Source organism: Rhinolophus ferrumequinum, chromosome 9 (genome assembly GCF_004115265.2).
Source record: "Rhinolophus ferrumequinum isolate MPI-CBG mRhiFer1 chromosome 9, mRhiFer1_v1.p, whole genome shotgun sequence".
Taxonomy (NCBI): Eukaryota; Metazoa; Chordata; class Mammalia; order Chiroptera; family Rhinolophidae; genus Rhinolophus; species Rhinolophus ferrumequinum.
In genome coordinates this window covers 11330343-11356535 of record NC_046292.1, presented here as the reverse complement: position 1 = coordinate 11356535, position 26193 = coordinate 11330343, and the positions used below count along the sequence as shown (strand labels likewise).

The 26193-nt window shown below is 51.1% G+C and overlaps 1 protein-coding gene across 1 annotated transcript in view; it reads right to left on the bottom strand.

Moving 5' to 3' along the window:
* The window catches only part of PADI3 (peptidyl arginine deiminase 3), a 29353-nt gene extending 3160 nt beyond the window's left edge, over nucleotides 1-26193 (bottom strand). The window contains exons 1-14 of the mRNA XM_033113370.1: nucleotides 26073-26193; nucleotides 18670-18850; nucleotides 16219-16291; nucleotides 11427-11488; nucleotides 10692-10809; nucleotides 10236-10361; nucleotides 8762-8940; nucleotides 8443-8546; nucleotides 8233-8344; nucleotides 6217-6324; nucleotides 4961-5112; nucleotides 3461-3605; nucleotides 3250-3352; nucleotides 953-1029 (exon numbers count right to left, since the gene is read on the bottom strand). Coding sequence (XP_032969261.1) covers nucleotides 953-1029; nucleotides 3250-3352; nucleotides 3461-3605; nucleotides 4961-5112; nucleotides 6217-6324; nucleotides 8233-8344; nucleotides 8443-8546; nucleotides 8762-8940; nucleotides 10236-10361; nucleotides 10692-10809; nucleotides 11427-11488; nucleotides 16219-16291; nucleotides 18670-18850; nucleotides 26073-26164 — 1632 coding nt within the window. The 5' untranslated portion in view covers nucleotides 26165-26193. The remainder of the gene's footprint in view (nucleotides 1-952; nucleotides 1030-3249; nucleotides 3353-3460; nucleotides 3606-4960; nucleotides 5113-6216; nucleotides 6325-8232; nucleotides 8345-8442; nucleotides 8547-8761; nucleotides 8941-10235; nucleotides 10362-10691; nucleotides 10810-11426; nucleotides 11489-16218; nucleotides 16292-18669; nucleotides 18851-26072) is intronic.

Here is a 26193-nt window from a genome sequence, read left to right as displayed (position 1 = left end):
CCAGGTGACCACGGACCACCCTGCACACAAACCTTGTCGTTGTGGCCCATCAGAATATACCTGTGCTGTGTCCCACCCTTCACCGTCCTATCCTACTGGCTGGTGCAAAATGAGTGTTCCAGAGTGTTCCATCCTTGACCCTCTTCCTTTCTCTAGATGCTTCACTACTTAAGGGATCTCTTTTAGTCTCATATTTTAAACACCATCTCGACAGTGACAACTCCCCAGTTTCTATCTCCTAGCCTGCCTTCCTTCTCCTTCACTCCGGGTCCACTCTCCCAGTTTCCTCCAGCTCTCTTCCTCTTTCCTGGTACAGGCATTTTCCCTGATAAAATCCTTGCATGTTTAACCCCATCTTGGCATTTGCTGCTTGCAGGATCCTGGATATTGTTTGCCTTTCCAGACACACCATGCGTCTTCTCTGTTCTGTGCTCTGGGAGGCTGATCCCTGATTAAACTTTTCTAGTTATCCAGCTTGAGGTACCATATGTTTTCTGTGGGGACCTACTGTCACCTCCCACACCCTCAGTCATGATACAATGATATAGTCTCAACACAGCCACAGAGAGATGCTTTCAGAGCCTAAGCCAGATCAGGTCCCTCCTCGGCTCCAATCCCCCAGTGGCCTCCAGTCTCACAGCTAATGTCCTAGCAACGTCCTCCAAGGTCTCATGTAACCCCATCGGCCTCCTGGCTCCGCCTCATACACTCCAAGCTCCATTGTTCTACCTCAGGGCCATCGTCTGTACTTTTCTCTCTGCCTGGAATGCTTGTCCTCCCACATGCACATGGCTTACTCCCACTTTTCTCTTGGGTCAAAGGAGAGGGTTAGACACCCTCTGTCTGGGCCTGTTCCAGCCTGAACGTCCGTGAACTGTAAGCCTCAGGTGTCTATCCCCATCCCTGTCCCTCGCCATGCCCACCTTCTACTCACAGCCCGTGGCCCTTGTACCTGCACAAACTTATTGTAGCTGATGAGGTTTTTATTGGAGAGGACCTGGTTGATGGAGATGGTGTCCTGCACATTACCTGGGAAGGAGAGAGGGAGACATGAAAGCAGGGCCAGGAACACCAGTACTGAGGGCCACCTGCTCTGGGAAACAGCCAGGCGGAGGCCAAGTTCATAGCGACTGGTCTTGCTGAGTCAGCAGTTCTCTGGCCTTTCTGGGCACTGGTAGGTACCACCCAACAGAGCTCAGCTTGGCCACTGTGCAAATCTGGGTGTGTGAGGAGTGGGAGGGGGCCACAGCGCTATGAACTTTAGACTTTTATTTGAATTCACTGGAAGTGGTAATGCCTTTTATTAGAAATTTATCGACCCCCTCTCTCAGGGCATTGGGTGATGCTTCCTCTTCTTTTGTCTATTGGTGGTGGGGCTAGGTCATCCACGACCCATTAAAGCCGGCTGTGGTGGACACCATTGGACCTTCTCCCTGTCCTCTAAGTGGTGAAGCATGGAGCTCCCGAGAGGCGTGGCTTTCCTGCCTGCGTGTTGGGGTGCCCAAGGAGATGAGGCTGGACAGGGAAGGGGAGGTCAGAGCCAACAGCCTACAATCCTCACAGCTGCCGTTTATTCAGCTCTTACCACACGCAGGCCCCGAGTAGTCTGCATCAGTACGCCATTTAACCCTCACTGCAATCCCGCAAGGTTGGGTTGCATTGTTATCCCCACTTTACAGATGAAGAAACTGAGGTTCAAAGAGGTAAAAGACGTGCCCAAGGTCTTACAGCTAGGAAATGGGAGTGGGGGGCTTATGATCAAATCCAAGCCCAGTGCTCACAAAGGGCCTCAGACTTTGACCAAAGGAAAGGAGATGGCCCTCCCGGACCCACCTGCCATCTGCAAGATGGGCATCTCCTGCACACCACGAAGCAGTGGGGTTGGAGAAGCCTGTGTTTCTTACACTTTGCAGCCGGGATCTCATAGTGAATGGAGAGGGGGTGACCGTAGTGAATGGAGAGAAAGAGGGTGTGGGAAGTTATACTTGGGAGTTTCTAAGTTCTTCAGAAGCTTTCCTTTCGGAATAAGTTTGGCCCAGGGTATTATTTACCTCCCATGAGGCCAAGAAAATCTACCATGCTGACAGCCAAAGGGTCTCTACCCTGAGACCCCCAGAGTCCCTGTCAGAGAGGAAGGACCCTCTAGGAGTCACACAGTCTTGGTGGGGCTGGGAATTCGACAGCCATCCCAGCAAGCTTGGCACCTACTCTAGCCCCAACCAGCAACCTCCCGAGCAGAAAAAAGTGCCATTAAAGGTACTAAAATCTAAAGCTTTTTCTTTCTTCCACAGCCTTTCTCTTGCCCTGTCATGGTACTATTTGATGTTGAGCTCCTTTGGGCATGGGGACACCATGGGGTGAGTATAGACCCTAACAGCAACGGGAGTCCAGCTGGGACTTGGCCCATCCCAGCCAGAGAGCTGGGGGACACACATGGACATCTCCCCTTCACACAGGCCCACCACCCCAGCGATGGCGAATAGCCGACCTCCGAGGGTATTACAGACTCTGTACCAGGATAGGCTAGGTACCTGCTGGGCTCAGAGATGGGCAAGAGGCTCAACCCTACCAAATTGCCCACGACGTACCCCATGGCACTGCCTCTGTCCAAGACGGAGCTGACTGAGGCCAGGCCCCTTCCTGAGAGGTTGAGGGGCACGTGTGCCCAACCCTCCACACACACAGGCCCCCGCTGGGGGCGGAGGGCTGGGCACGGGCAGGGAGGGGAAGCTTGGGGCTGAGGCCCCAAGGAAAGGGGAGTGGGTGGAGGGAACTCAACCCTAGGAGGTGACAGGAGGTCAGACTGTTCATGGGCCCTTTCATGAGCCCAGGCTCCAAACCCCCAAGAGCTGCTCCATTGATCAATCAGAGTTTACTCACAATGCACAAATTATTTAGAATTTCAAGACAGTGACTGTGGAGCATTAAACCCCAAGCGAGGGGCCCTTCTGAGCAGAGGGCCCTGTGCGACTGCACTGGTCACATCCCATGAAGCTGGGAGGGTATCCATTCTGTCCGTGTCCACCCCAGGCCCATCATCCACCACGGTGTTCCCTGCCAGTTTTGCCCCAGCCACGGGCAATGGTGGCTGCTGGAGCAAGGTGTGCAGTGGCAGGATTGGAGGTTCCTGAATTTTGAGGGAACATCCCAGCTTTAAAATTTGCCATCCCTCTCTCAAACCACAATGTGTCTTGCTTTAGGTGAGGGAGGTTGGAAAGCTGTGATAAGGGACACAGCACTGGTACCCACCAACAACCCCTTCAAACAGGAGGGCCCTGCCATAGCCCCACTTCCGCTTTTCCTGGAAGAGCTTGAAGCAGGCGTCAGGGCTGGCCAGGAGCATCCGGAAGCCCTGTGTGGAGAGAGCAGACTCAGCTGAGCTCCCTGGCCTCAGCAGAGCTCCTTGGACCTCACCCCCTGACCCAGACACTGGGGACAGTCATGTCACCCAAGTCCTTACCTTCCCATCGAGGGCAGGAACGAAGCTTAGAAACTCATCCACATGGCCCACGGCCAACCAGTCCACAAAGAGCTCCACGGGTGGCTGCACCCTCTGTGCGTGAAGGAAGTCCCGTACTACCTGGGTGACCCTGCGGCCACTCGACCTGGGACCCAAGGGGTTAAAAAAAGTTGCTTAACTAAAAAGCAAACAAACAAACAAACAAACAAACAAAACCACACACACCTATGCAGAAATGGAATGACAAGAGTTCAAGATTTCTGCAATATCTACCAAAAAAACCACAAAAAAACCAAAAAAAAACCCAACACCCCAAAACATGCATTGCTTGTGTAAGCAGGAAAGACAATAAATATATACATATTATAAAATTCCACTCAAGGTGAGTTCTCAATGAGGCAGACGCAGGACAGGTCAATCACAGCAGGTCAGTGACCCACCCAGGTCTTACCATCCAGGCAAATCCTCAGAACCACCCTCAGACACCATCCTCACGTTCTCAGAGACTGATTTCACCCTTATACTCTGTCCCCCATATCCAGTCGTTCCTCTTTGAGTTGATCTCCCATTTTTCCAGCTGCAACATCACTGAGTTTTCCTGTACATCACTGAGGAGACAGGTGGACAAGATCACCCCCGAGGGGCCTCACAGCCCCAGCATTTTATGGTCGTGAACTTAAACCCCATTCTTCTTTGCCTTCTGAAGAAGGAGCTAATGGCATAGCCCAAACTTCCTCTTTCTGTGGGGTGATGTGTTGGAGGGCAGTCTGTCCCTCCAAAGCTTCTTGATTCATCAGTTATTTGATCCCAAGTCTGTTCTAATGGCTTTGCTGAATTTGGTTGGCTCTATGTCTTGGTCTGTTCTACAGCAAAAAACCATTACCATATAATTTCTTTTCTTTTCCATCAGTACGCAGGTGTCACATGTTGAATAAGACATAATCTATTACTGTGTGTGTGTGTGTGTGTGTGTGTGTGCCATCTCACTTTTCATGTCCTATACCTCCCTTCTGCTCTCAGGAAAAGACCTGATATTCGTCATTTGCACCATAGTATGAACAAGCTTTGACTTAAATGCACTTTCTCCCAGGACTGTTGAGACTGAAAGCTTTTTCTCCTGTAACGATTAATTGAGAGCAGCATCTATTGATTTCCTGAATCAGAAGACCTATGGTAAATCAAGTCATAAGTTTGTATTCTGTGTGACCTTTCCAGGTCATTCACCCTCTCTGGGCCCACTTGTAAAATGAAAGAGTTGGGCTGAATGATCTCTTAGGTCCCGGCTGGCTCTAGCCTTCTCAGATTCCCTGAAGTAAGTGTGGACAGTGCCCACTGAACAGCCTACCACCCCAACTCCCACCCCATCTGCGATTACAATCTCGTCACTCCTTCCTTCTGGTTCTCTCTGAGGAGTGAAATGGCCACTCACCACCCCCAGCCACCATCACCACCCCCACCCTCAGACTCCACCCCAGGAACCTCTCCCTGCTCCCCTCTCACCCAGGCAGGTTGCCCCCAATGAGGATTCTCCCCAGAGGGTACTCTTTCCCGTTGGCCACCACCGGGGGGCTGACCTCCAGGTTCCCGAAGGAGTCCAAGCCACTCACAGAGCTGTCTTGTGGTTCCCGAGTCACATAGCCGAAATCTGGACCCTGGTAGGGGAAACTGAGTCAGGGTGGCGGGGCAGGGGAGGGGATGCTCACCAGGAAGAGCCTGAACCAACTTGCTGGGTTCCGAGTTCCTTAAAGATGGGGCGGGAGTGGCTTCCCATTCTTCAGATGGGAATACTGAGTCAAAGACAGGAATCTGACCTATTCAACATTTCATGCATACACAGTGGCCACAGTTGGGAAACATACACAGGCCTTCTGGCCCTGCTGCCATATTAGAACATGTTATTCCTCGTGGTCACAGGGAGATAGCAGAGAGGGCTCTGGTTGCTCCCACGCCTCATTAGGTCATGGAGCCTGAGGCCATGACCACCCCCTCACTCTCTGTACCTCCTTTCTGCCAAGTCCAGCCCAAGGGCAGGTATCTGGCTGCTTTAGAGTGGCCTGTCCCTGGGGACCAAGAGGCTGGTGATGACCCTCCAAGCCTCAGTCTCTCAATTCTGGAAAAGGGGAGAACTCTTCAGAGTCACCTGTTAGAAGGAACTTAAGGGATGAGAGCCCCTACCACCGGTGTGATCCCATGGGACGTTGGTGAGGCCTTCTACTCTCTATGACAGCAAGAGATGTCCTACTGGTATCACCAATAATAATACCAACTAACTGTGTTGGATGCTTTCTCAGTGTAGGCCTGGAGAAGTCTCACAAACACCTGAGGCCAGAGCTGTAATATCATTTTTACTGATGAGGATACTGGGGCTCAGAGAGGGGAAGTGACTCATGCAAGGTCACACAGCATGTGAGTGACAGAGCTGGGTTGCTCTGACTCCAAAGCCTGTGTTCTTGCTGTACTGACCTGCCTCCCCCATCCAGGGCTACTAGATTTAGTAAATAAAAATACAGGATGTGCAGTTAAATTTGAATTTCAGCAAAACAACACATATTTTTCAGTATAAGCATGTCCTATGCGATGTTTGGGACATACTTATGCCAAAAAGACACTCATTGTTTATCTGAAATTTAAATTGAAGTGTACCTGGCTCTGAAGAAAAGGTTTCCCAGTGCTGTCCTCCGTATCCCTCACCCCGGTGTGGCCCTCGGGTAATGTCCCTCGGCCCTCAAGGCTGGGCCGTGGCCTGGACCACTCACCAGTATCCTTTTGAAAGGGAAGTCCTGCAGTTCCCCGTTCCTTGGAGAGTCAAAGACCACCGGGAAGGTCTTGTGTGGCGCCTGAACGTAGCCCAGCTCCATCTCGTCCTGTGAACGAGACAGACGCCCAGCTGTGGACAGTCTTCCCCACTTGTCTGGCACTGAGCTCCTTGGGGAAGATGTTACGAGAGTTCTCTGCCTCAGGGAACTTTGCCTTTGGGGGTGAAGAGGGCAAAGGTGGTGATGGCTGCTGGATGGAGGAGGGGCTCGAGGCTCAGAGACGGGGTGCACTTGCCTAGTGGTTCCCGAGTCACATAGCCGAAATCTGGACCCTGGTAGGGGAAACAGAGTCAGGGTGGTGGGGCAGGGGAGGGGATGCTCACCAGGAAGAGCCTGAACCAACTTGCTGGGTTCCGAGCTCCTTAAAGATGGGGCAGGAGTGGCTTCCCATTCTTCAGATGGGAATACTGAGTCAAAGACAGCAAGACAGGCCAGGAATGAACGGGAACATGGAGGTGACCTTGGGCGAGTCCCCATGCTAGGTCAGGGCAGAGCAGACACAGAGGGAGAGTCGGGGTGGCCTGGCTTGGACAAGCAGGCTGCTGGCATCACCCACTCCTCTGGCCTCCACACGTGGTCAGGAGGGGTTGATGGCTAGACAGGGCTGAAGGGACCTTAGGAGGTACAGCTCTGTCTCCTTCTCAGACCCATAAACATGCCCTGACCCCACTGGTCCTGGAGGCAAAGATGGCTCAGCGCTGACAAACTACATGTCCAGTGAGAAGCTCACTATTATGTGCCAGGCCCTGCCCTAAGCCCTTTATAAATATTAACTCCATTAATGCTCATGTCCCACCCATGCACAAGCGCTATTATTACCCCATGTTACAGATGAGAAAAGTGAGGAGCAGAGAGGTCTAATTTTGTGGGGGGTTTTTTGTCCACAGGCACATATCTAATCAGCAGCCCAGCTCATCGCACTCTGCAGTCCTACCCTGAACTGCCTAATTGGACGAACCTCCAGCCATGCAAGCTCCTTAGCTCGGCATTCAAGGACTCCCACTTCAATTCTTGCCCTTCACAGAACCTTGGCCCTGACCAAAGAGAGCACATGACATTCTTTCTCATGCCTCCCACCCCTGGGCCTTTGCACATGCGGTTCCCTGCCAGATCCACCATCTACTGAGGCCCAGCGCGGCCCTTACCAGCTCTTTGGCCCTGGGGATTTGTCCCCCTGAGAGTTCCTCAGGTGGGTAATGACAGAGAGTTGTCAAGAAGATGGAATGACACTATGGCAACGACGCATGGCCTGCAGTACACACTTGCTAAATGGCAGGAATTCCCATCCGTTTACCAAATCTGGTCCAGTTCAGATGCCCTTCTTCCTGGAGGTCTTCACTGATCCCCCAGACAGAGGTGATGCCACCCTCCTCCAAACCCATCTGGCACTTTGGTGGCACCCCTGCTCCATCTTACATTGTAGGAGTGGGGATTTTTATCACAGCAATTCACCATATCAGGGCTCAGCCTCGGCACCACTGACATTGAGACCAGATAATTCTTGGTTGTGGGGACGGTCTTGTACACTGTAGGATGTTTAGCAGCATCCCTGCATTTACCCACTAGAAGCCGGTAGCACCGCCACTCAGCCTAACAACCAAAAGTGTCTCCAGAGATTGCCAAATGTCCCTTGGGAGACAAAATTGCCTTCTGTTGAGAACTGCTGGTCCAGGCTTCTGAGGGCAAGGAGTGTGTGCCCACCCCGTGCCTAGCTCAGATCCTGAGGGTGAATGGGTGTCAAATCCAGTGTCAGGTGTGTGCCTGGGTCTTCAGAAAGTTCTGGAGAGAGTGGGTGAGCTCTAGGTCTAGAATTAGAAAGAGCAGAGCCCTGGGGAGGACGATCGCAGCGCCCAGGTCCTCTTGGATGTGCCCAGCAGCCCCCCGCCCAGTTGGGATAGGCCAGCCTCTCCTTCCAGCACAGCGTCCTAGCTGGATGCTGCCTGGTGGCCGTGGTACCTGGATCCAGCGGTCATTGCGGTTCTCAGCCTGTGGGCAGATGGTCAGCTTGCAGCCAGCCTTCCTGGCCAGCTCCGCCACTGCGTCCACAAAACACGTGTTGTTCCTCACACTGCAGATAATCCCGGGGAGAGTGGCTCAGGATGGAGCCAGGCCTGAGGCCAGGGGGGCCATCAGTGTCAGAAGGACCCCCAGGGCCCCCAGACTCACCGGCACACGTACACCTCCAGGGGCGGCAGGGTGCTGGGCGTCATAATCCAGGGCGCCACACGAAACACCACTGTGTCAGTGAAGATCGGGGACTCGGAGAAATCCTGCAGGGGAGGGGCAGAGTGGACAGCACTGGCTCGGAGTCCAGAGGCCTGGGCGAGCCGAGGACCTGGTGGCCCTCAGCAAACCACTCCTGTCTTAGTTTCTAGAGAGGATCCAGGGGAGTGGTCGAGAAGTCTGGGGTCTTTCACACCAGCGGTACCGGTCTCTCTCAGGAATGGAGCCCTTTGGTCACCCTCTCTGCCTGGCCACCCCCTACCTCATTGGAGTCGTCCAACAGGGTGATGTGGAAAAACACAAGCCCCGTGAAGCCAGCATCAGGGAAGGAGAGGCCCTCCACAAAGAAGCGCTCTTCGTCCCCATGGAAGCGCGGCACCTCGTAGGACAGCTTGCCCTGTCCCAGCACGTGTCTGTAAGCCTCGCACGAGTCCTCAGGACCTGGGATGGATGGAAGCAGCGACTGTGACTCCCTGGTGGACCTGGGGAGTGTGAGTGATGCAGGAGAGCTATGCAGGCCAGAAAAATCCTGCCTCTCACCTCCCACTGGCAAAAGAGAGAAAGATACTTAATACCCAGTGTGGGCAAGGCTGGGGCTGGCTAGGCAGCTGGGAGGACAGGTTGGCAGCATCTCACAAAGTAATGTCTACCCTTAACCAGCAGTTCCACTTCTAGGCATATTTCCTACAAAATATATACACAGGGGGTTCCCTGGTTATTTACATATTCATTGAACAAATATTTACTGAGCACCTACTATGTATCTATGAGGCACAGCTCTAGACTCAGGATACAGCCATGAGCAAGGTCCCTGCCCTCAAGGGACCTTTATTGTTAAATCAAAACACTGTAAACAATCCTATCTTCAGGGGACCGGGTAAGTTACAGAACCTGCATGCTTTGGAATACTATGCAGCTGTGGGAAAGAACAAAACAACCAAATAAATACACAGAAAGATATGTCAGATCTATGATTCAATGAAACAGGTTGGAAAGCAGAATATGCCCACACCACACACACACACACACACACACACACACACACACACACTTAGAGCACATAGAAAAAACGTCCGGAAGAATACATACCAAATTGTTAAGAGTGAATACGTTTAAAGAGACAGGTTTAGAGGTAGAGAGAGAGGACGCTCTTTTCTTACTTTACATACTTCTGTATTTGCTCTCTTCAAAAATGGGCATCTTATTACTTGTATACATTTGCGTTTTTGAAAGGTATTTTATATTCTTGCTTGTATTTGTGATAATGGCATTGTGGCAACGTGAAGCAATCAGCGGTCATTTTGTTTTGTTGTTTTGTATATTGGGAGATGCACATTGAATTTTTGTAGGGACAACATCCACGATGCCTGGGACTGGTGTAAAAATATTTCAGCAAGCAGGAAGGGACAGGTGAAGCAAGAGAGGCGAAGAGTGTCACTGCTGACTCTGGGTGGCTGGCCTCTGGGGATGTGTTACACTGTTTTCTCTACTTTTGTGTTTATTATCAAAAATTTGAAATTTTTGATAATCATTTCTAAATGTGCTTAAAATATATTTTAAAAATTCATTCATCCAATAAAACAACCTCGGGCCAGCCAACCAGTTCCAGAGCTCACACATCTGACTGTTCTTACTCTGGCCCCCAAGGCAGCCCGAGTGGCCTGAGCAGGGCCTGCCCACCGGACCAAGGCAGGAAACGAGGCCCCCTGGCAGCGGCGAGGGGGGCATGAACTCACCACAGGCGTGGAAGACCCGTGTCCTCTTGGCGTCATAGCTGGAGGTGTGGAGGACAAGTCTGTGGTCATCGAAGAGGGCAGCGGGGCCCTGGGTCCGTACCACCATAACGGACATGTCTTCCAGGTCTGTAGAGCCAAACAGAGAACTTCTGGAAAGGGCCTGGCACACAGTAGGTGCTCAAATAATGTTAGCATTCTCTGCTCCACAGGGAGAGAAAGGTGGGTAGCTCATTGTCAGAGTCCCGCCCTGGTGCGTGAGTGCCTACTGGCACTCGGGGTGTTGGGAGGGGCAGCTGCCAGCCCAAGGCAGGTTTTGAGGAACACGAGGCATGCCCGGGAGTTGGAACTGTGACCCCGAGATCTGCCTTCAGAGCCACCCCTGTGGATCGGAGTCCCGGCGGGGTCACTGAGCAATGACCCAGGACTACCAGGGACACGGGCCCCCTGGCCCCTCACCTTGCAGGGAGTGCACGTGCTGGTCATGGTTGTCTTGGTCACTGCAGTTCAGATCATCCTTGTCACAGTTTACCAGCAGGATGGCTCCATATCCACTGGGCCCCCAGACCCACTGGCGCTGCCAATGACAAGCAGTGCTGATGAGGGGGGCGTGGGCCTCCCTCCCCGGCAACCTCCTAGCTGGCGTCCTAACCCTGCCTCTGCCTCTCGTCACCCTACAGTGAGAGGACAGGTCCGCTCTCACTGTAGCACCTCCTGCTCAAGAAACCGCAATGGCTCCCCACTGCCCCCATCATCGAGTCCAAACTAACAGCTGCCTTTCATGGCTGTCTGTGATGAATCTCCAGCCAATGTCCTCTCTCTCAACGAGCAAAATTCTGATTCTAAATCCATCCATCCCTCCCGCCTGGCCTTGGCTCCTGCTGTTCCCTCCACCTGGAATACTCTCCCTCTTGCATCCCTTTAGAGCCCAGCTCAAGTGGACTCGCTTCCAGGAAGTCTCCCTTGCTCACCCCGTCCACCTTGACCTTCTCCTCTGAATTCCCACTGCACTAAGTACCACCACGATGCAGCCCAAAGTTCTTCACCAGTTTCATAGTTGGTAGATTTCCTTTTCACCTAGATCAGGGGGTTAGCACACTCCAGCCCACAGGCCAAATCCAGCCCAATGCCTGTTTCTGTAAATAAAGTTCCAAACTCCACACCCCTTGCTGGCCCCAGGCCGAGATGCCCTACCTTGTCCACAAAGCTCCTGTTCTGCCTGCCCTCACAGTTCAGGTCGCAATCCAGAGTGATGTCTGCAAGGGGAGGCAGAGGTTAAGTCACCACAGAGTTCCCAGGGGCCCAGAACAGGCCTGTGGCCTCCACCTTTGAGCCTCCATCTCTGGACCTGTCTGGGGCTGGGCAAATGGAAGTCATTTCCAAGACGATACTGCTCAGAGGTGGGGGCATCTCAAGCCTTCCTTCCTGGGCTGGGGAAAGAGGCCTTGGGGAGGAAGCAGAGCAAAGGCCAGGGCAAACACTGCCCCTTCCAGGAAGCCTTCCCTGACCTCTCCCTCTTTTGCATCCCTACAGCCCTTCATGTCTGGGGCATACCCTGCACTGAGCCCAAGGTGCCCTCTGCATTCTTGCTCTGTGTGAAGCTGCCACATCTCCTGGGGATGGGGCAGTGAGCCTGGACTTTGGTGTCAAACAGACATAGATGTGACTCTGCTACCTACTAGCTGTGTGACCTCTCTGTGCCTCAGCGTTCATCTCACACTCCCCAAATCCCAGCCCCCTTTCCACCTTCTCATGTGTCTCCCTAGAAACTGGGGGAGATTTTACAACAGCAATGAAACATTCAAGGAGGGGTAGTGGGGAGGAAGAATTTGAAATAATTTTTAAACATGCAAAAACATACCCAACCACCTCGCAACAAGTGGATGTATCTCACAAATTTATATAATGTGGTCAAAAGAAACCTAACCCAAAAGCATGTGTACAATACGATCCTATCCACAGGAAATGCAAAGATTGGCAAAAATAGGCTATATAACTTGGGCATGCATATTGGATGATAAAACCACAAAGAAAAGCAAGGAAATACTTGTCACAAGATTACTAGTTATCTCAGGAAGGAGGGAATTATTATCAGAGAGGGGTATCATTGGGGGTACTTTGGGGTGCTGCTCATGTTCCATTCCTGACCTGGGTAATGGTTGCCTAAGTGTTTACTTTGTAATTTCATTAATGTGTGTGTACGAGGTCTGACAATTAAGTTAACAAACTCGCCACCGTGCGCTTACATTGGCAGCACTGTACAAAGAGCTCGGTAAGGTTTCATAACCTTGGTATGGCAGTGTCTCACAGCTGTGTTTGTGTGAACATGTGGCGGTGTCTTGCCGAGTGGCATTCATTATTGTTGCGTGCTTTTGTGTGCCGTCTCGAGAATGTCTGAGCTTGAATTAGAGCAATGAACAAACATTCAATTTCTTGTTAAACTTGTCAAGGGTGGAGGTGAAATCAGGGACATGTTAGTCCAAGTTTATGAGGCTAATACCATGAAGAAAACGGCAGCACAGTGTACAAACGGATTAAACGTTTTTCTGAGGGGAGAGAACGCGTCACTGATGAAGAGAGTCCGGGCGGCCAGTAACGAGCAGAACTGACGAAAACATTGCACAAATCCGTCGAATTGTACGTCAAAATTGTCGGCTGACTGAGAAGCATAGCAGACCAAGTAAACATTGATAGAGAAACAGTTACGAAAATCTTAACTGAAAATCTTGGCATGAGAAAGGTGTGTGCAAAAATGGTCCCGAAGGAACTCTTGCATCACGACAATGCACCAGCTCACATGGCACTGTCTGTGAGGGAGTTTTTAGCCAGTAAATAAATAACTATTGGAACCCCCTCCCTACTCACCTGATCTGGCCCCCAATGACTTTTTACCAGAAAATAAAGGAAATATTGAAAGGAAGACATTTTGGTGACATTCAGGACATCAAGGGTAATACGATGACAGCTCAGATGGCTGTTCCAGAAAAAGAGTTCCAAAATTGCTTTGAAGGGTGGACGAGGCACTGGCGTCAGTACATAGCTTCCCAAGAAGGTGACCATAGTGATATTCAGCAATGAGGTATGTAGCACTTTTTCTAGGATGAGTTCACGAATTTAATTGTCAGAACTCATATGTATAAAGGAAGCTTTACGTACTTTTCTGTATGTTTTTTCTAGTGAACAGGGGTGTGTGTGTTGGAGTGTGTGTGTGTGTGTGGGGGGGTGTGTGTTCAGGGAGGGAGAGGCGAAGAAATACCCAACCTCAGTCCTAATTAAAGGCAAGTGAATTAGAGCAACAATGAGATAATCAATCTCTGGCAAGAACAGAGAAGGCTGATAGCACACAGTGTTGGCAGGTATATAAAGTGGTACTGTGGTTTTGGAGAGCACTTGGCAATAGCTATCAAAATTTCCAATGTACATTTCCCATAATTCAGCAGTCTACTTCTAAAGATGCCTCCTGCAGATGGAGCATTTTCACCTTTCTTACTAATCGCTCTCCAAATGCTTGTATCAAAGCAAACTCCCACCCACGGGGCAAGAGGCTCCCCAGGCCCACGTTCTTGGAAACACTCAGTTAAGCACCTTTTCATTTGGGTTCTGATCATTGGGTCTTTCTCTTCTGTGAATTGCTTGTTCATATTTTTGGGCTGTTTCTATTAATTTGGGTTGTTTTTCTTATTGATTGGAGTTTTCCATAATCTCTGTGAGTCAGCCATAGTTATGGCACATTTCTTTTCCCAGTTGTTTTTTTCATCTTCTGTTGTATAGAAGTTTTAATTTCTTTTTTAAATTTTTATTGGGGAATATTGGGGAACAGTGTGTTTTTCCAGGACCCATCAGCTCCAAGTCAAGTCGTTGTTTTCAATCTAGTTGTGGAGGGCCCAGCTCACTGGCTCATGTGGGAATCGAACCAGCGATGTTGGTGTTATGAGCACTGCGCTCTAACCAACTGAACCAACCAGCCACCCCTAGAAGTTATACATTTTAATACAGCCTAACTTATCGATCTTTCCCCTTATGATCTGTGCTATTGTTTTGCCTTGTTAAAGAAAACCTTGACCTTGGGCTTACAGATATTCTCTTCTAAATACTTTTCACCTTAAGATTTTTTTATTTTATTTTATTTTATTATTTTTTTAAATTTTTTTATTAGTTTCAGGTGCACAAGACAAAGTAATACTTAGACGTTTATCATTTATATCCCTCACACTGTGTAAACCCCCTCCCACATCCACTACCCCTCTGACATCGCACAGAGCCATTACATTTCCACTGTCTCTATTCCTAATGCTGTACTCCGCTTCTTGTAACTATATACATACATATATATACACACACACATATATATATATATAATTATAGTTGGCATTCATTATTATTCAGCTTCAGGTGCACAGTGCAGTGATCAGGCTCACCTTAAGATTTTTAACCCATCTGAAATTTATTTTACTTTGAAATTTATTTTTGAGTATGGTATGAGATACAGCTCCTAGTTTATTGAGTCTCACGTGATAACCACATGAGCGTGGGTCCATGTCCAGTTCTCGATTGGTTCTATCGGTCTGTATTTAATCTTGCACCAACTTCACACTACCTCAAGTACTACAGCTTGGAAAAAAAGTCTTTGGTACCATGAATTCCTCCACCGTGTTCTTGTTCAAAATTGTCTTGGCTATTCTTTTTTTAAAAAAATGTTTTATTGGGGAACAGTGTGTTTTTCCAGGGCCTATCAGCTCCAAGTCAATTCGTTGTATTTCAGTCTCGATGTGGAAAGTGCAGCTCAGCTCCAAGTCCAGTCGCCGTTTTCAATCTTAGTTGCAGGGGGTGCAGTCTACCATCCCATGCAGGAATTGAACCGGCAACCTTGTTGTTAAGCGCTCACATGCTAACCAAATGAGCCATCCAGCTGCCCTGTCTTGGCTATTCTTATCTTTTGCTCTTCCATATGAGTTTTAGGATCAGCTCTATGAAGTTCTATTTAAAAAGCCACGTCAGATTTTGCTGGGAATGCCATGGAGTTTAGACTGTTTGACACCATCCCGGAGCTATTGGATCTCTATTGTGTCATTTTGTTTGTTTCATTCTTTCTTTCTCTTCATGTTTCGTTTTGGGTAACTGTTGCCCTATCTTCTAGTTCACTGATTCTTTCTTCATCTGTTTCAAGTCTACCTATGGACCCAGCAAAAGCATTTTTCATCTGTCACCTTGATTTATATTTCTAGCATTTCCATTTGAGTCCTTGTAGTTTTCATCTCTGTGCTGAAATTCCCAATTGTTCATGCATGTTATCCACCTTTTCCTCGAGAGCCTTTAACATATTAATCACCGGTACTTCACATTTCTTGTTTGATAGTTCTAACAACTGTGACATCTTGCCTGGAGATATATATCAGTTGTGTGGAGAATTGGCAGAAAAATTTAAGTTGGAAAAAGCAAGGTCCAGTTCTGTGTCTGTATATGCCTCCATTTGCTTACAAAAGAGGGGAATAGAAAGGTATGCATGTGTCTGCTTGTATAAGCACAGCGTCTCTGTAGAAAGATGCTGGGCTGGAGAACTGGAAGTCTTGGGTTACAGGGAGGTAGGTTTACTTTTCAATGTACAGTCGACCCTTGAACAGCTTGGGGTTAGGGGCACCAACTTCCCACGTATAACTGCAGTTGGCTCTCTGCATACTCAGATTCTCAACCGTGGACTTGACCCTTGAACAACACTGGTTTGAACTATGTGGGTCAATTGGATTGCATGGGTCAACTGAAAGAAAATCCACGTATAAGTGCAGTTCAAACCTATGTTGTTCAACGGTCAACTGCATACTCTTTTGTACTGTTTGGATTTTTTTAATGTGCTTTTCTAACTTTAATTTTAAAAATAAAACTAGTTGATTTTTGTAAAGAGAACCTTGCTCAGTGTCATTCCCAACAATTCTCCATCGCCCTTGGCTGAGGCCCCTTCGCCACACCCTCAGCATGGCCTCCCACTTACCAACACAGGTGAGGTAGAGCACGGCGTAGGCCAGGGGCAGGGGCTTCTGGCTGCAGTAATAGGAAATCTGAACCTGTAGAGAGATGGGCCCAGGGTCATGTTGGATGAAGCCAAGAGCCCCCACCCCAAATGACAGGTCTTGAGCTATCTGGCAAGGAAGGGAAGAGATCTCAGAAACCTCTGTGCCCTGAAATTGAGTTTACCCACACTGCTCTTCCGTTAGCCTTCTCTGTGCCATTTATTTTTCCATGCCTCGGTTGGCTCATCTGTCAAATGGGAACTGTTTGTGAGGGATTCTATGGAGACCTGAGTCCCAGTGTGGCCGATGACTTCTGTGTGGTTTTGGCGAGCCCCTGCTCCCCTTTGGGTCTCAGTCCCACCATTTGTAAAATGAGAAGTTCAGACTGGGCTGGGTTTAGGGATACTCTCCAAGCCAACATTCTATTTGCGGGACTCAGACAGGCCTAGACTTGAGCCCAGCACCTCTGGTTTCTGTGACCTTGGCCAAAGCCCTTCACCTTTCTCAGCCACCTCAGTTTCCTCATCTGCAAAATGGGGACCATACAGGTTCCTACCTTAGAGGACTGTAGTGCAGCTACGAAACAAACATGTAAAAGACTGATCTCGTAGGAAGGGCCCAAGAAATCAGCTATTGTTATTGGTGGGCAGGTGGCATGGTGTAAGGGTTCAGATTCTGGATGCACCATATGTAAATAGCCTGGGAAAAGTTACTATCCTATCCAGGCCTCAATTTCCTCAACTGTAAAGTCGGGATAATAATAGTTTCTACCCTGTAGGATTCATTACAGGGTGTAAGAATTAAAGAAGGAATGCATGTGACATGCTCGGCGCGGTGGTCCACGATGCCTGGACCACAGCAAGCATGCAATAACTGTCAAAGTTGGGGCTGAAGATGGTGAGGATGATAAAGCAATTGGAGGCCTGCCTTCAACCTGCAGCCCTTTACTTGGACATTCCCTCCTGATGTGGGTCCCTCAACTCTCTGACTCTGATAGGCTCATCTCAGCAGAGGGTTTAGAATCTTACAGAGGCGACTCACCCCTTGGTCCTGGGAGCCCCTAAATCCTGTAATTACTGACCCCCATGTGTCAAGCCTCAGCAATGAGGCTCGTTTCAGACATACAATTACCTGGATCTTGGCCAAAGGTGGGGGAGGGGAAAGGAGCTAGGAGCTACACTCTGACCCTCCTCAATCCTTGTGGTCCTCAGGGCCGAGGAGGTCAGGGTGGGGAGATGTTCACATAGCCCCCGGCTCAGCAGGGCACCTCATAGGCTGCTGGTCCTCTTGCCCTGCCCTGGGGATTCTGTCCTGACCCTCACCAATTCTGCTACTCACTGGATCATGTGATTTTAGGTAAGCCATGTCCCTTCTTAGTCTCAGTTTCCTTGTCTATAAAATGGGTTCATTGAGTCCTGCCCCACCTGTCTCCCAGAACCCAGTGGAGAGGCTCAATTCAGAGACATGCATGAGTGTAGAGGCGTGATGGAGGGACCCTGTCCCCAGCTTTCCTTCTGACTAGCCACATGGCCCCAGGACAGTCACCCTGAACCTTGGTATCCCCACCTGTGAAATGGGGATCAGACCCTGCCTCTCAGGGCTGTTGTGAGGGCTGGATGAGGTCATGGCTTCCCAGTGCCCGGCAATGGTTAGTACTCTTAAAGGGCCAGCTTCCCAAAACATGGCCCGTTATGGAGTGTAACCCCACCACTCCCACACACCGAGTTCTGGTTCCCACCAGCCTTTTTAAGGCAGCATCTCCTGTGCTAGGCTCAAGGGCCACCCCATTGCTCCCACTTTTTAAATGTCCCCTGTCCTGAAGCCAGAACATTGCTTCGAGCTGGGGCTTGTTAAACTCATTCTTGCTAGGTGAATGAGCAGAGAGAGGAGAAGAATGGAAGTAACTCATCATGCCTCTGAGAAGGAAATGGGGACAGGAAGAGAGTGGACTAGGGAGGGCGAGGCAACTTGGGGAAATGTCACCGTGGAGAACGGGGTCTCCTCAGGAAGCAGCATCCTTCCGTTGTCGCTTGTCCCTGCGTTCTCTCCTTCATTCAGAGTGGCAGAGATCACCTAATCAACCCTCAGCCTACAGATGGGGAAACTGAGGTCCAACACAGAAGAACTGGGGCAACTCCTTTCACAAGGAGTCTTAGAAAGCAAGAGAAAGAACACACACTAACTCATGTTTCAACCGACACTAACACTAGAGGAAAGTGCTATGATTATCACCATTTTACAGATGGGGAAACTGAGGCCCAGGGGGTGATGCGTGTCCTATTTGCCAGAGGTCACACACTTTGTGTTTTTAAGTTGCAGAGCTGGCTGGCTCCAGAGCCAGGGTAGCACTCTGGGGAAAGAGAGGGCGCTGGGCCTTGGTGGAGCCAGATCACCCCTCCCCATGCCGCCCCCAGACCAGGGGACGCACTCACATGGCTGTCATTGAGGTCATTGCTGGGAGAGTTCAGGACCACAATGATCTCCATCCCTGCATCACAGGGCCATCGCCTGGTGTCCGCACGCTCCCGGCCCCTCTCTGTGCTGGGAGAGATGTAGATGTCCACCCCAGGGGTCCCGTAGACTTCAAACATCTCTGTGCCCTCTGGCACCGACCTGGGAAGAACAGATTGCCATGGGAAGTGCTACACGGGGAAGCCCTTGTTCAGATGTTTGAGCTTTTTCTCAAACTCTTGCTTTCTCCGGGAAGCCTTCCCTGACCACCCCAGGCCTTTCGATCCTCACAGGAAGCCTTGGGAATCAAGCCGGGAACGCACTGTCACATTCCAAGGCTCTGTGTTCATTCACATTTCCCTTGTGAGTTTCCCAGGCATTAACTGTAGGGTTAAGAAGTCTGTGATGTCATCTGGCCCTGGGACTGCATTTCTTCCACTCCAGCTAGTCTGGAAATCCTGTTTGAAATTAGTCTGTTCATCCTCTGATTGTTTGTGGGGTGCCCACTGTGCAAATGGGCACTGCCAGGCTGAGGCAGATACGCCCACTGCTTTCCCCAGAGCCTTCAATCCCACCAGGAGCTGAGGATACAGCACTGCCCAGGCCATCCAGATGGGGCTCAGGGCCATGGGGTCAGGCATCAGTGGGACGCCACGTAGGGAGAGGTCACTGTGAGCCAGAGGGACCAGAAGGCTTCCTAGAGGATGCAGCACACACGTGCACCTGGGGGATAACAGAAGCCAACATTCATTGAGCTCTTGTTATGTGCCAGTCCTGTTTGAGTTTCTTTTTGTGTATTATGTCATGTCATTCTCTCAACAACGCTAGGAAGTAAGTACTCTTATTGTCCCCATTTTACAGATGGAGAAAGTGAGGTCAAGTAACTTCAGGTCATGTAAGTGACAAGACTTGGATCCAAACCCAGGCCTTCTGGATCTTGAGTCCACATTCTTACCCAGCAACTCCCCAAGAGAAACAACAATAATCATAACCCTTGAGGCCCCCATGTCCTGCACACTTAGCACGGCAGGGCTGGCTACGCCTTTCCGAACGTCAGCTCATATAACTCACTGCAGCCCCAGCAGAAGGGGATTATTACTCCCATTTACACGGGGTGAAACTGAGGCTAAGGATGGACAAGAGACTTCCCCAGCGTTGCACAGCTCGTCACGTGACCCCAGGCCCTTTCCATTCCCCGCCCCCACCCGGAGGAGAGCAGACCTCCTCCAAAACACCCTCTTCGCTCTTCCACCAGCATGATTCTGATACTTCTCAAAGCAGCTTTTTTTAAATAAAATTAAAAATCAACCAAGTCCAAGCTCAGCTCCGTCAGGTGGGTCCCACTCCACTGCATTGCCCAGTGTCCTTACACACCTGTTTCTCTTGCCAGATTTAGCAAATAAAAATACAGAACACCCAATTGGACTTGAATTTCAGATAAACAACAAATTATTGTTTTAGTGTACATAGGTCCCATGCAACATTTGGGACATACACTGAAACATGATTAATTGCTTATCTGGATTTTGATTTAACTTGGCTCCTAGATTTTATCTGGCAACCCTCCTCCCAGAGTCTGTAATTTCCAGGGCTGGTTGTGCCCTCTGTCCTGTCCCGCCCTGGGTGTGTGGGCCAGCCCCTCAGGGAACGTGGAGAACCTGGACAGAAAGGCATGGGACACAGAGACAGAGAGACCGAGACACGGAGAGACCCAGAGAAATGGAGAGCCAGAAAGACGGAACAGATTCAGGATTGCAGGGTCCCCCTCATACCTAGGGGTACTCTCCCCTCTGCTCCTTCCTCAGCCCCACTACCCTAGGCACCTGGCCTCTAGCGCCCCAGGAAGCTTATAACTTTCTGTGGTACTCCCCCCGACCCCAAGCTGCCCTTGGACTCCAGACATACACAGCTAAAGCTGAGCACCCTTGATTGCCCTTCTGGTATGAAAGCACCAACCAATTCCAAGGCTCCAGACACTGGGTTTGGGGTATTTCAGCCCCACTTCCTGTACCTCCCTGGGCCAGGCCTGTGTGAGGTGTTGGGGGGAAGCACCCCGGCCCAGGAGGGGCCCGCAGAAGCCAGGAGCTCCGCGGTGCCAAGACCAGTCAGGAGTCAGGTTCTAGGCCAGGCTGGGTCACACATCAGCCAGGTGACCTTGAATAAACCACCTAGCCTCCCTGAACTCAGTAACCTTGCCTATAAAGTGGGATAATGACCCCCACTTGGCCAACCTTACTGGCCATTGTGAGGCTCAAATGTGATAATTGATAGGAAAGGCTTGGAAAACGGCCCGCCCAGGATGGCGGAAGGAGTCATTGAAGTAAATTAAGGCACAGGAAGCTGGAGGCAGTTTGAGAGGGTGGGCTAGGGCATCCGGTGAAGGCTTCCCGGAGGAGGAAGCAGGAAGGCAGGTGAACCAAGGACAAGGAGCAGACACATGAGGGGAAGGCGTCTTCACTGTGGACCTTGGGAGGTCAAGTTGAAACGCTGTAACATGCTCGTTTTCATTTCACCCCTGTGGAAGGGGGGGGCGGGGGGGGAGCGTGATGGTTCTTGATCAGGAGGGGCAACACGCTGGAGCTGTGGCAAGGTGGTTAAGCCTGTGGACTCTGGGGCTGGGGAGCCTCGGTTCAAACCCCAGTCCCACCACTCACTAGGTGTGTGACCTTGAGAGAGTGATGTGGCCTCCCTCTGCCTCAGTGTCAGTGTCTGTAAAGTGGGGCTAATGAGAAGATGAAAGGAGTAGGTGTGCGTAAACACGCAGGATGAGAGAAAGTCAGAGGCACCTGAACCCATGCCCTCATTTCACTGCTGGGAAAACTGAGGCCCAGAAGAGAAGGGACTAGAAGGGAGGGCTCCAGACTCCCAGTCCAGTGCTCACACCCTGTCACGGAAGCTGTGTGTTAGGAAGTGTGGCTGCTGAAAGGAGACCTGCATCATGGATTTCCCGTTTCCTGGATGACAGCAGAAGTGGCCAGAGGCTCATCTTCCTCCGTCAGGCCACCCCGAGCCATCAACATGCTGCTCTGGACAGTGTCCCCCAGCCCACCCCTGGGAGGTACATGTGGCTTGGGGCCTCGGGTTCTCCCCAGCTGAGTCTGTCCACTCACGGGACAGTCCAAGATCCTGCCCAGCCTTGAGCCCTCCTGGCCAGCCTAGGAGGTGGTAAATGGAGGGTGAAATGTGGCAGAGTGACCAACGATTCTGGTTTGCCAGGGACGGAGGTATTTTCCAGGGTGCAGACTTTCAGTGCTGAAACCTAGAAGGTCTCAAGCAAACCGAGACAGCTGGTCACCCTTACAGTGGCCAACCCCAGACCCACCTGGTGAAAACACAGACTCCAAACCGGAAGTGCTGCAGGCAGAGCCCTGGAACCTGCATTGAAAACCATTCGGACCTCCAGTGAAGTCAGAACCACAGCTAAAGGTAGACTGTCTCAGAAACACCAGAGCCTGGTGCCCCCAGGGCATTTGGGGGTGACTCTGTGAGCCGACCCTTTCCTGGGAACCAAGATAAGTCGGGTCTTCCCCTGTGTCTTGTGTCTCCCCACGAGTGGTGAGGAGGAGGATGGTGACAATGGTGAGGATGGTAGCTCCCATAGCCTTATTATCCCCCCTTTACAGATGAGAAAACTGAGGTTCAGAGATGGCAGGTGGCTTGCCCAAAGTCACACAGCTGGTAAGTGACAGAGCCAGGACTCATGGCCAGCTCTGTCCCCACTCCTTGCAAACCCAAAGCCATCCTCTCCCTTCATAGACTCAGGGCCTCCACCTCTGGGAAAACAAAAGCAGACCCCAGTGGCTGAAAACACACAGGTTGACAAGATGACCACCAAGCAGCCCCGGGGGCAGAGAAGACCAAGGCCCAGACAGCTCAGGCTCAGGGGAGCAGTACCTGCTGCTCCTCCCTGCTCAGCAAGGCTCCCAGATCCCGGACTCTGCCAGCCTCACCAACAGAACCAGGGGCAGGAAATCACTGCCCCTCCTTAATTCCACTTTCTTCCCACCCCAGGAAAATGCAGCTTTGCAAACCCTTTATCTTAAAGCCCCAACAGTTAAGAGTTGGCGATGCAGCCATGGCCCAGGCTGGACACGTATGTGTCCACGTATGTGTCCACATATGCACATACACCAGGTCAGAGCTCTCACATCAAAATCCGCTGGAAACAGAAGGTGAGCTGCTTTGTAAAATCAGGGAGGGGGCTCAAAAGCCTTTGTGAGCAGAGCTTGAAACCCACTGCTCTGTGCCAACCTCTTCAGGGTACATGTGGGGAAACTGAGGCCCAGATGACACAGCAAATGGTGACAGAGCTCAGACCAAACCTCGGGGTTGCTGGCCCCCGAGTACCCAGGCCTTTTGACCCCATTTTCCACCTCTGCTGAGCAAGGGGTGACGTGAGCGATTTGCCGGTCCACCTAGGACAGCGGTTCTCAACACTGGCTGCACGCTTATCCCTGGGGCACAGCTCAGCACTCCAGTGTGTTATCCTTCTTCTGTTTCCCCAACAAATCCCTGCTCAGGAAAACAAAGCCCCCTCACCAAGTCAGGGCCATCTCTAACTCAACGCAAGGCAGGAAAACAGGGCTTAATCCACTGCTGCAGATAGACGTCCAGTGGTCTTGCCTGTACTCATCCTTCAAGGCTCTGGTTAGTGCCCTTCCTCCAGGAAGCCTGCCCTGACTGCTCAGCCCATACTAATTTCTCTTTTCTCATCTTCTTCTTCCAGTATGGCTCACAGGTTGCACCCCAGTCATCTTGTGTATGGCAGTTTTGGGGACACTTGAGGCTGCCCATAAGGCCAGGACAAAGCCTTAAAATGATCACAGCGGTGATAATAATGGTGACATTTACCGTAATTGAACCTTCATCCCATGACAGGTATTGTCTCCATGCTCTACAGGCACAATCTCATCCAATCCTCCCAATAGCTCTTTGAAGTAAAGGACCAATTTTGGGGGCTGCATCCTAGCTCTGCCACTCCTCACTGGCTGTGTGACATGGGGCAAGTTAGTTAACCTCTCTGTGCCTCAGTTTCCCCATCTATAAAATGGGGAGGATGATAGTACCACCTCAGAGAATTGCCAGAAGAATCAGTTAACCTAGGTCAAGGCTTAGGGCCATGACTGGATGAAGCAGGTTCTAATCACTGCTGGCATTATTATTACATTATCTCCATCCTACAGGTGAAGAAACAGACTCAGAGAGGTTAAGTGACTTTCCCAGGGTCAGACAGCTGCTAAGATTCGGAGCCAGGACTGAGGCCCATACCCACTGCCCCTTCTCTTCTTGGCCCACAGTCCGAGCACCCAGGATTACTGCTAAATCATGGCATCTCCAAGCCGGGAGAGACCTCAGCGCTAACCCAGGCTTGCTCCCCTTGCAAGACAAGAGTCCCTTCCGCAGCACCCCTGTGAGGAGGTTCAGCTTCCACTGGAATTCCGAATGACAGTGCTCCCAGAGGGCAGGGTCCATGCCTGTGTGTTCACCTCTGTGTCCCCATGCCTTGCATACTCCACACCCAAATGTAATACCCAGGGGGTCTGGTCATCAGGACCCAAGAATCCTTAGTTTAAAGGTGCTAGAGGCTCCACATCCCCCACTCTGTGGCTGCCCCACCCACAGCCTCTCTGTGAACCCCAGCATGGCCCACACGCTCACAGTACCCCAACACACTGCTGCTTTTGCCTCTCGTGGCCCCAATCCATTCTCCATCTTCTCAGGAAACTCTGGAGGGGAGGAACCAGCCCCCGGCTTCCTGGAGCAGGTCAAACTGGAGCACATCTGCCCTACGGGCAGGAGGCAGCCAGGGAAGATGAGTCACCCCCATGGGCACCCAGTACTGGAGAAGGCGGTGGTGCCAGGCTGCACCAGTACCCCTCCTCCTTCAACACTACCCCTGGAACAGCCTCTGTGGCTGCCCTCACCTTCAGCAGCCACCACATCCCCTTCCCACTCCTCACTGCCCACCCACCCTCAACCAGGTTTTAGCTCCCAGTACCTAGCTGGGCTGGGCCTGCTCTAGAATTGGTTCCCTCCCATGACCAGCTCCTCACCCCCTCTCCTCTAACACCCTGGGACCAACCGCATCTCTGCTTCCAGCTAAGTTCACTCCAATTTTTAAGTTTTAATCTAGGACACTGGTTCTCAACTGAGGGTGATTCCCCCCACCTCGGACACCTTGGACAATGTCCAGAGAAGGGGTTGTCACAAGTGGGAGGTGTGCTCCTGGCATCCAGTGAGAAGAAGCCAGGGACACTACTCAACATCTCTCAGTGCACAGGGTGGCCCCACCCACGCCCACCCACCCTTCACCCCCCCCAATGAATTACCATGTCCATAGTGTTCAGGTTGAGAAACCTGGTCTGAGGAGAGACTGGGAGACCTGTAAGATGGGAACATGACACGGCTCTGCCTTCTCCCCGCCCAGTCCCCTGCTCAGCCTCAGGAGCTGGGGCCCCTGAAGACTCCCCAAAAGGCTAAGTAGCCAGCTCCTTGGTGGTTCCCAGGGCCCAGTTCCCGAAACTCTACCCACTCTCCTTTTCTTCCTGAAAGAGAGAGAGAAGGTGGAGCCCCACCTGCAGGCCTTAAGGACATGGACATACAGTAGGGGCATAATGCATGGGCGTTGAATGACTGAAGGAAACCAGATCGATCCTTCCTCCTCACGTGACAGACAGCTAAGATGACTCAGGACTACGAATGGGCTTCAGTTCTGGCCTGGCCCCTTAGTAACCTGAGCAAACGGCTTGCCCTTTCTGTGCCTCAGTTTCCTCATCTGTCAAATGAGATGAAGCGAATAGTAAAGTTAGCTCATAGGATTGTTGTAAAAGTTAAATCCGAGAGTTAGAGTTCAAGGGTTATAGTCAAGAGCCCTGTCAGTCAAGCTCTTGGAACAGCACCTGCCACTGAATAAATGCTCTAGAAGGATAAGTCATTTTTAAAAACATGATTGACGCTCTGTTTTCAGGCTCATAGGCTGGAGGGGGCAGGCAGGGAGCAGTATGTCTCTTTCTATTCCTGTGTGCCCAGCCAGACTCCCGGTCTGGCCTGCAGGATCCTCTGGACAGAGAAAGTGCCCAAGCCCTCGTAGCACCAGCAGCCTCCAAGGCCCTGGCCAGAGCTCAGCCACCACACACCTTTCTACCTCCCCCCCCCCCATTCAGTCTCCTACGCATTAAGTCCCCTGGGTGGGGTCTTCAAGAAACCCTGCTGGGAAAGGCAGGACCCAAGCCTTCTGTGACTGTCTGGTGTTCCAAGGTCAAGGCTCCAGAGCGCAGTCAAGCTCACATGAGGAACGTGACTGAGGAAACCCTACACAGCTCACAGGGAGAGCCCAGGGGTTCAGCACAAAGGCCCTGCAACCCCCCAGGCCTCTGGCTCTTACCCATAAATGTCCACGAGGGTCTCCACACCAGCCACACACACGGCGCTCGTGGGATGCTCCAGGGACACACGCACTATCCTCTGTAGGGACATGCTGGCCTTGAACTGGCCTTGGGCCACAA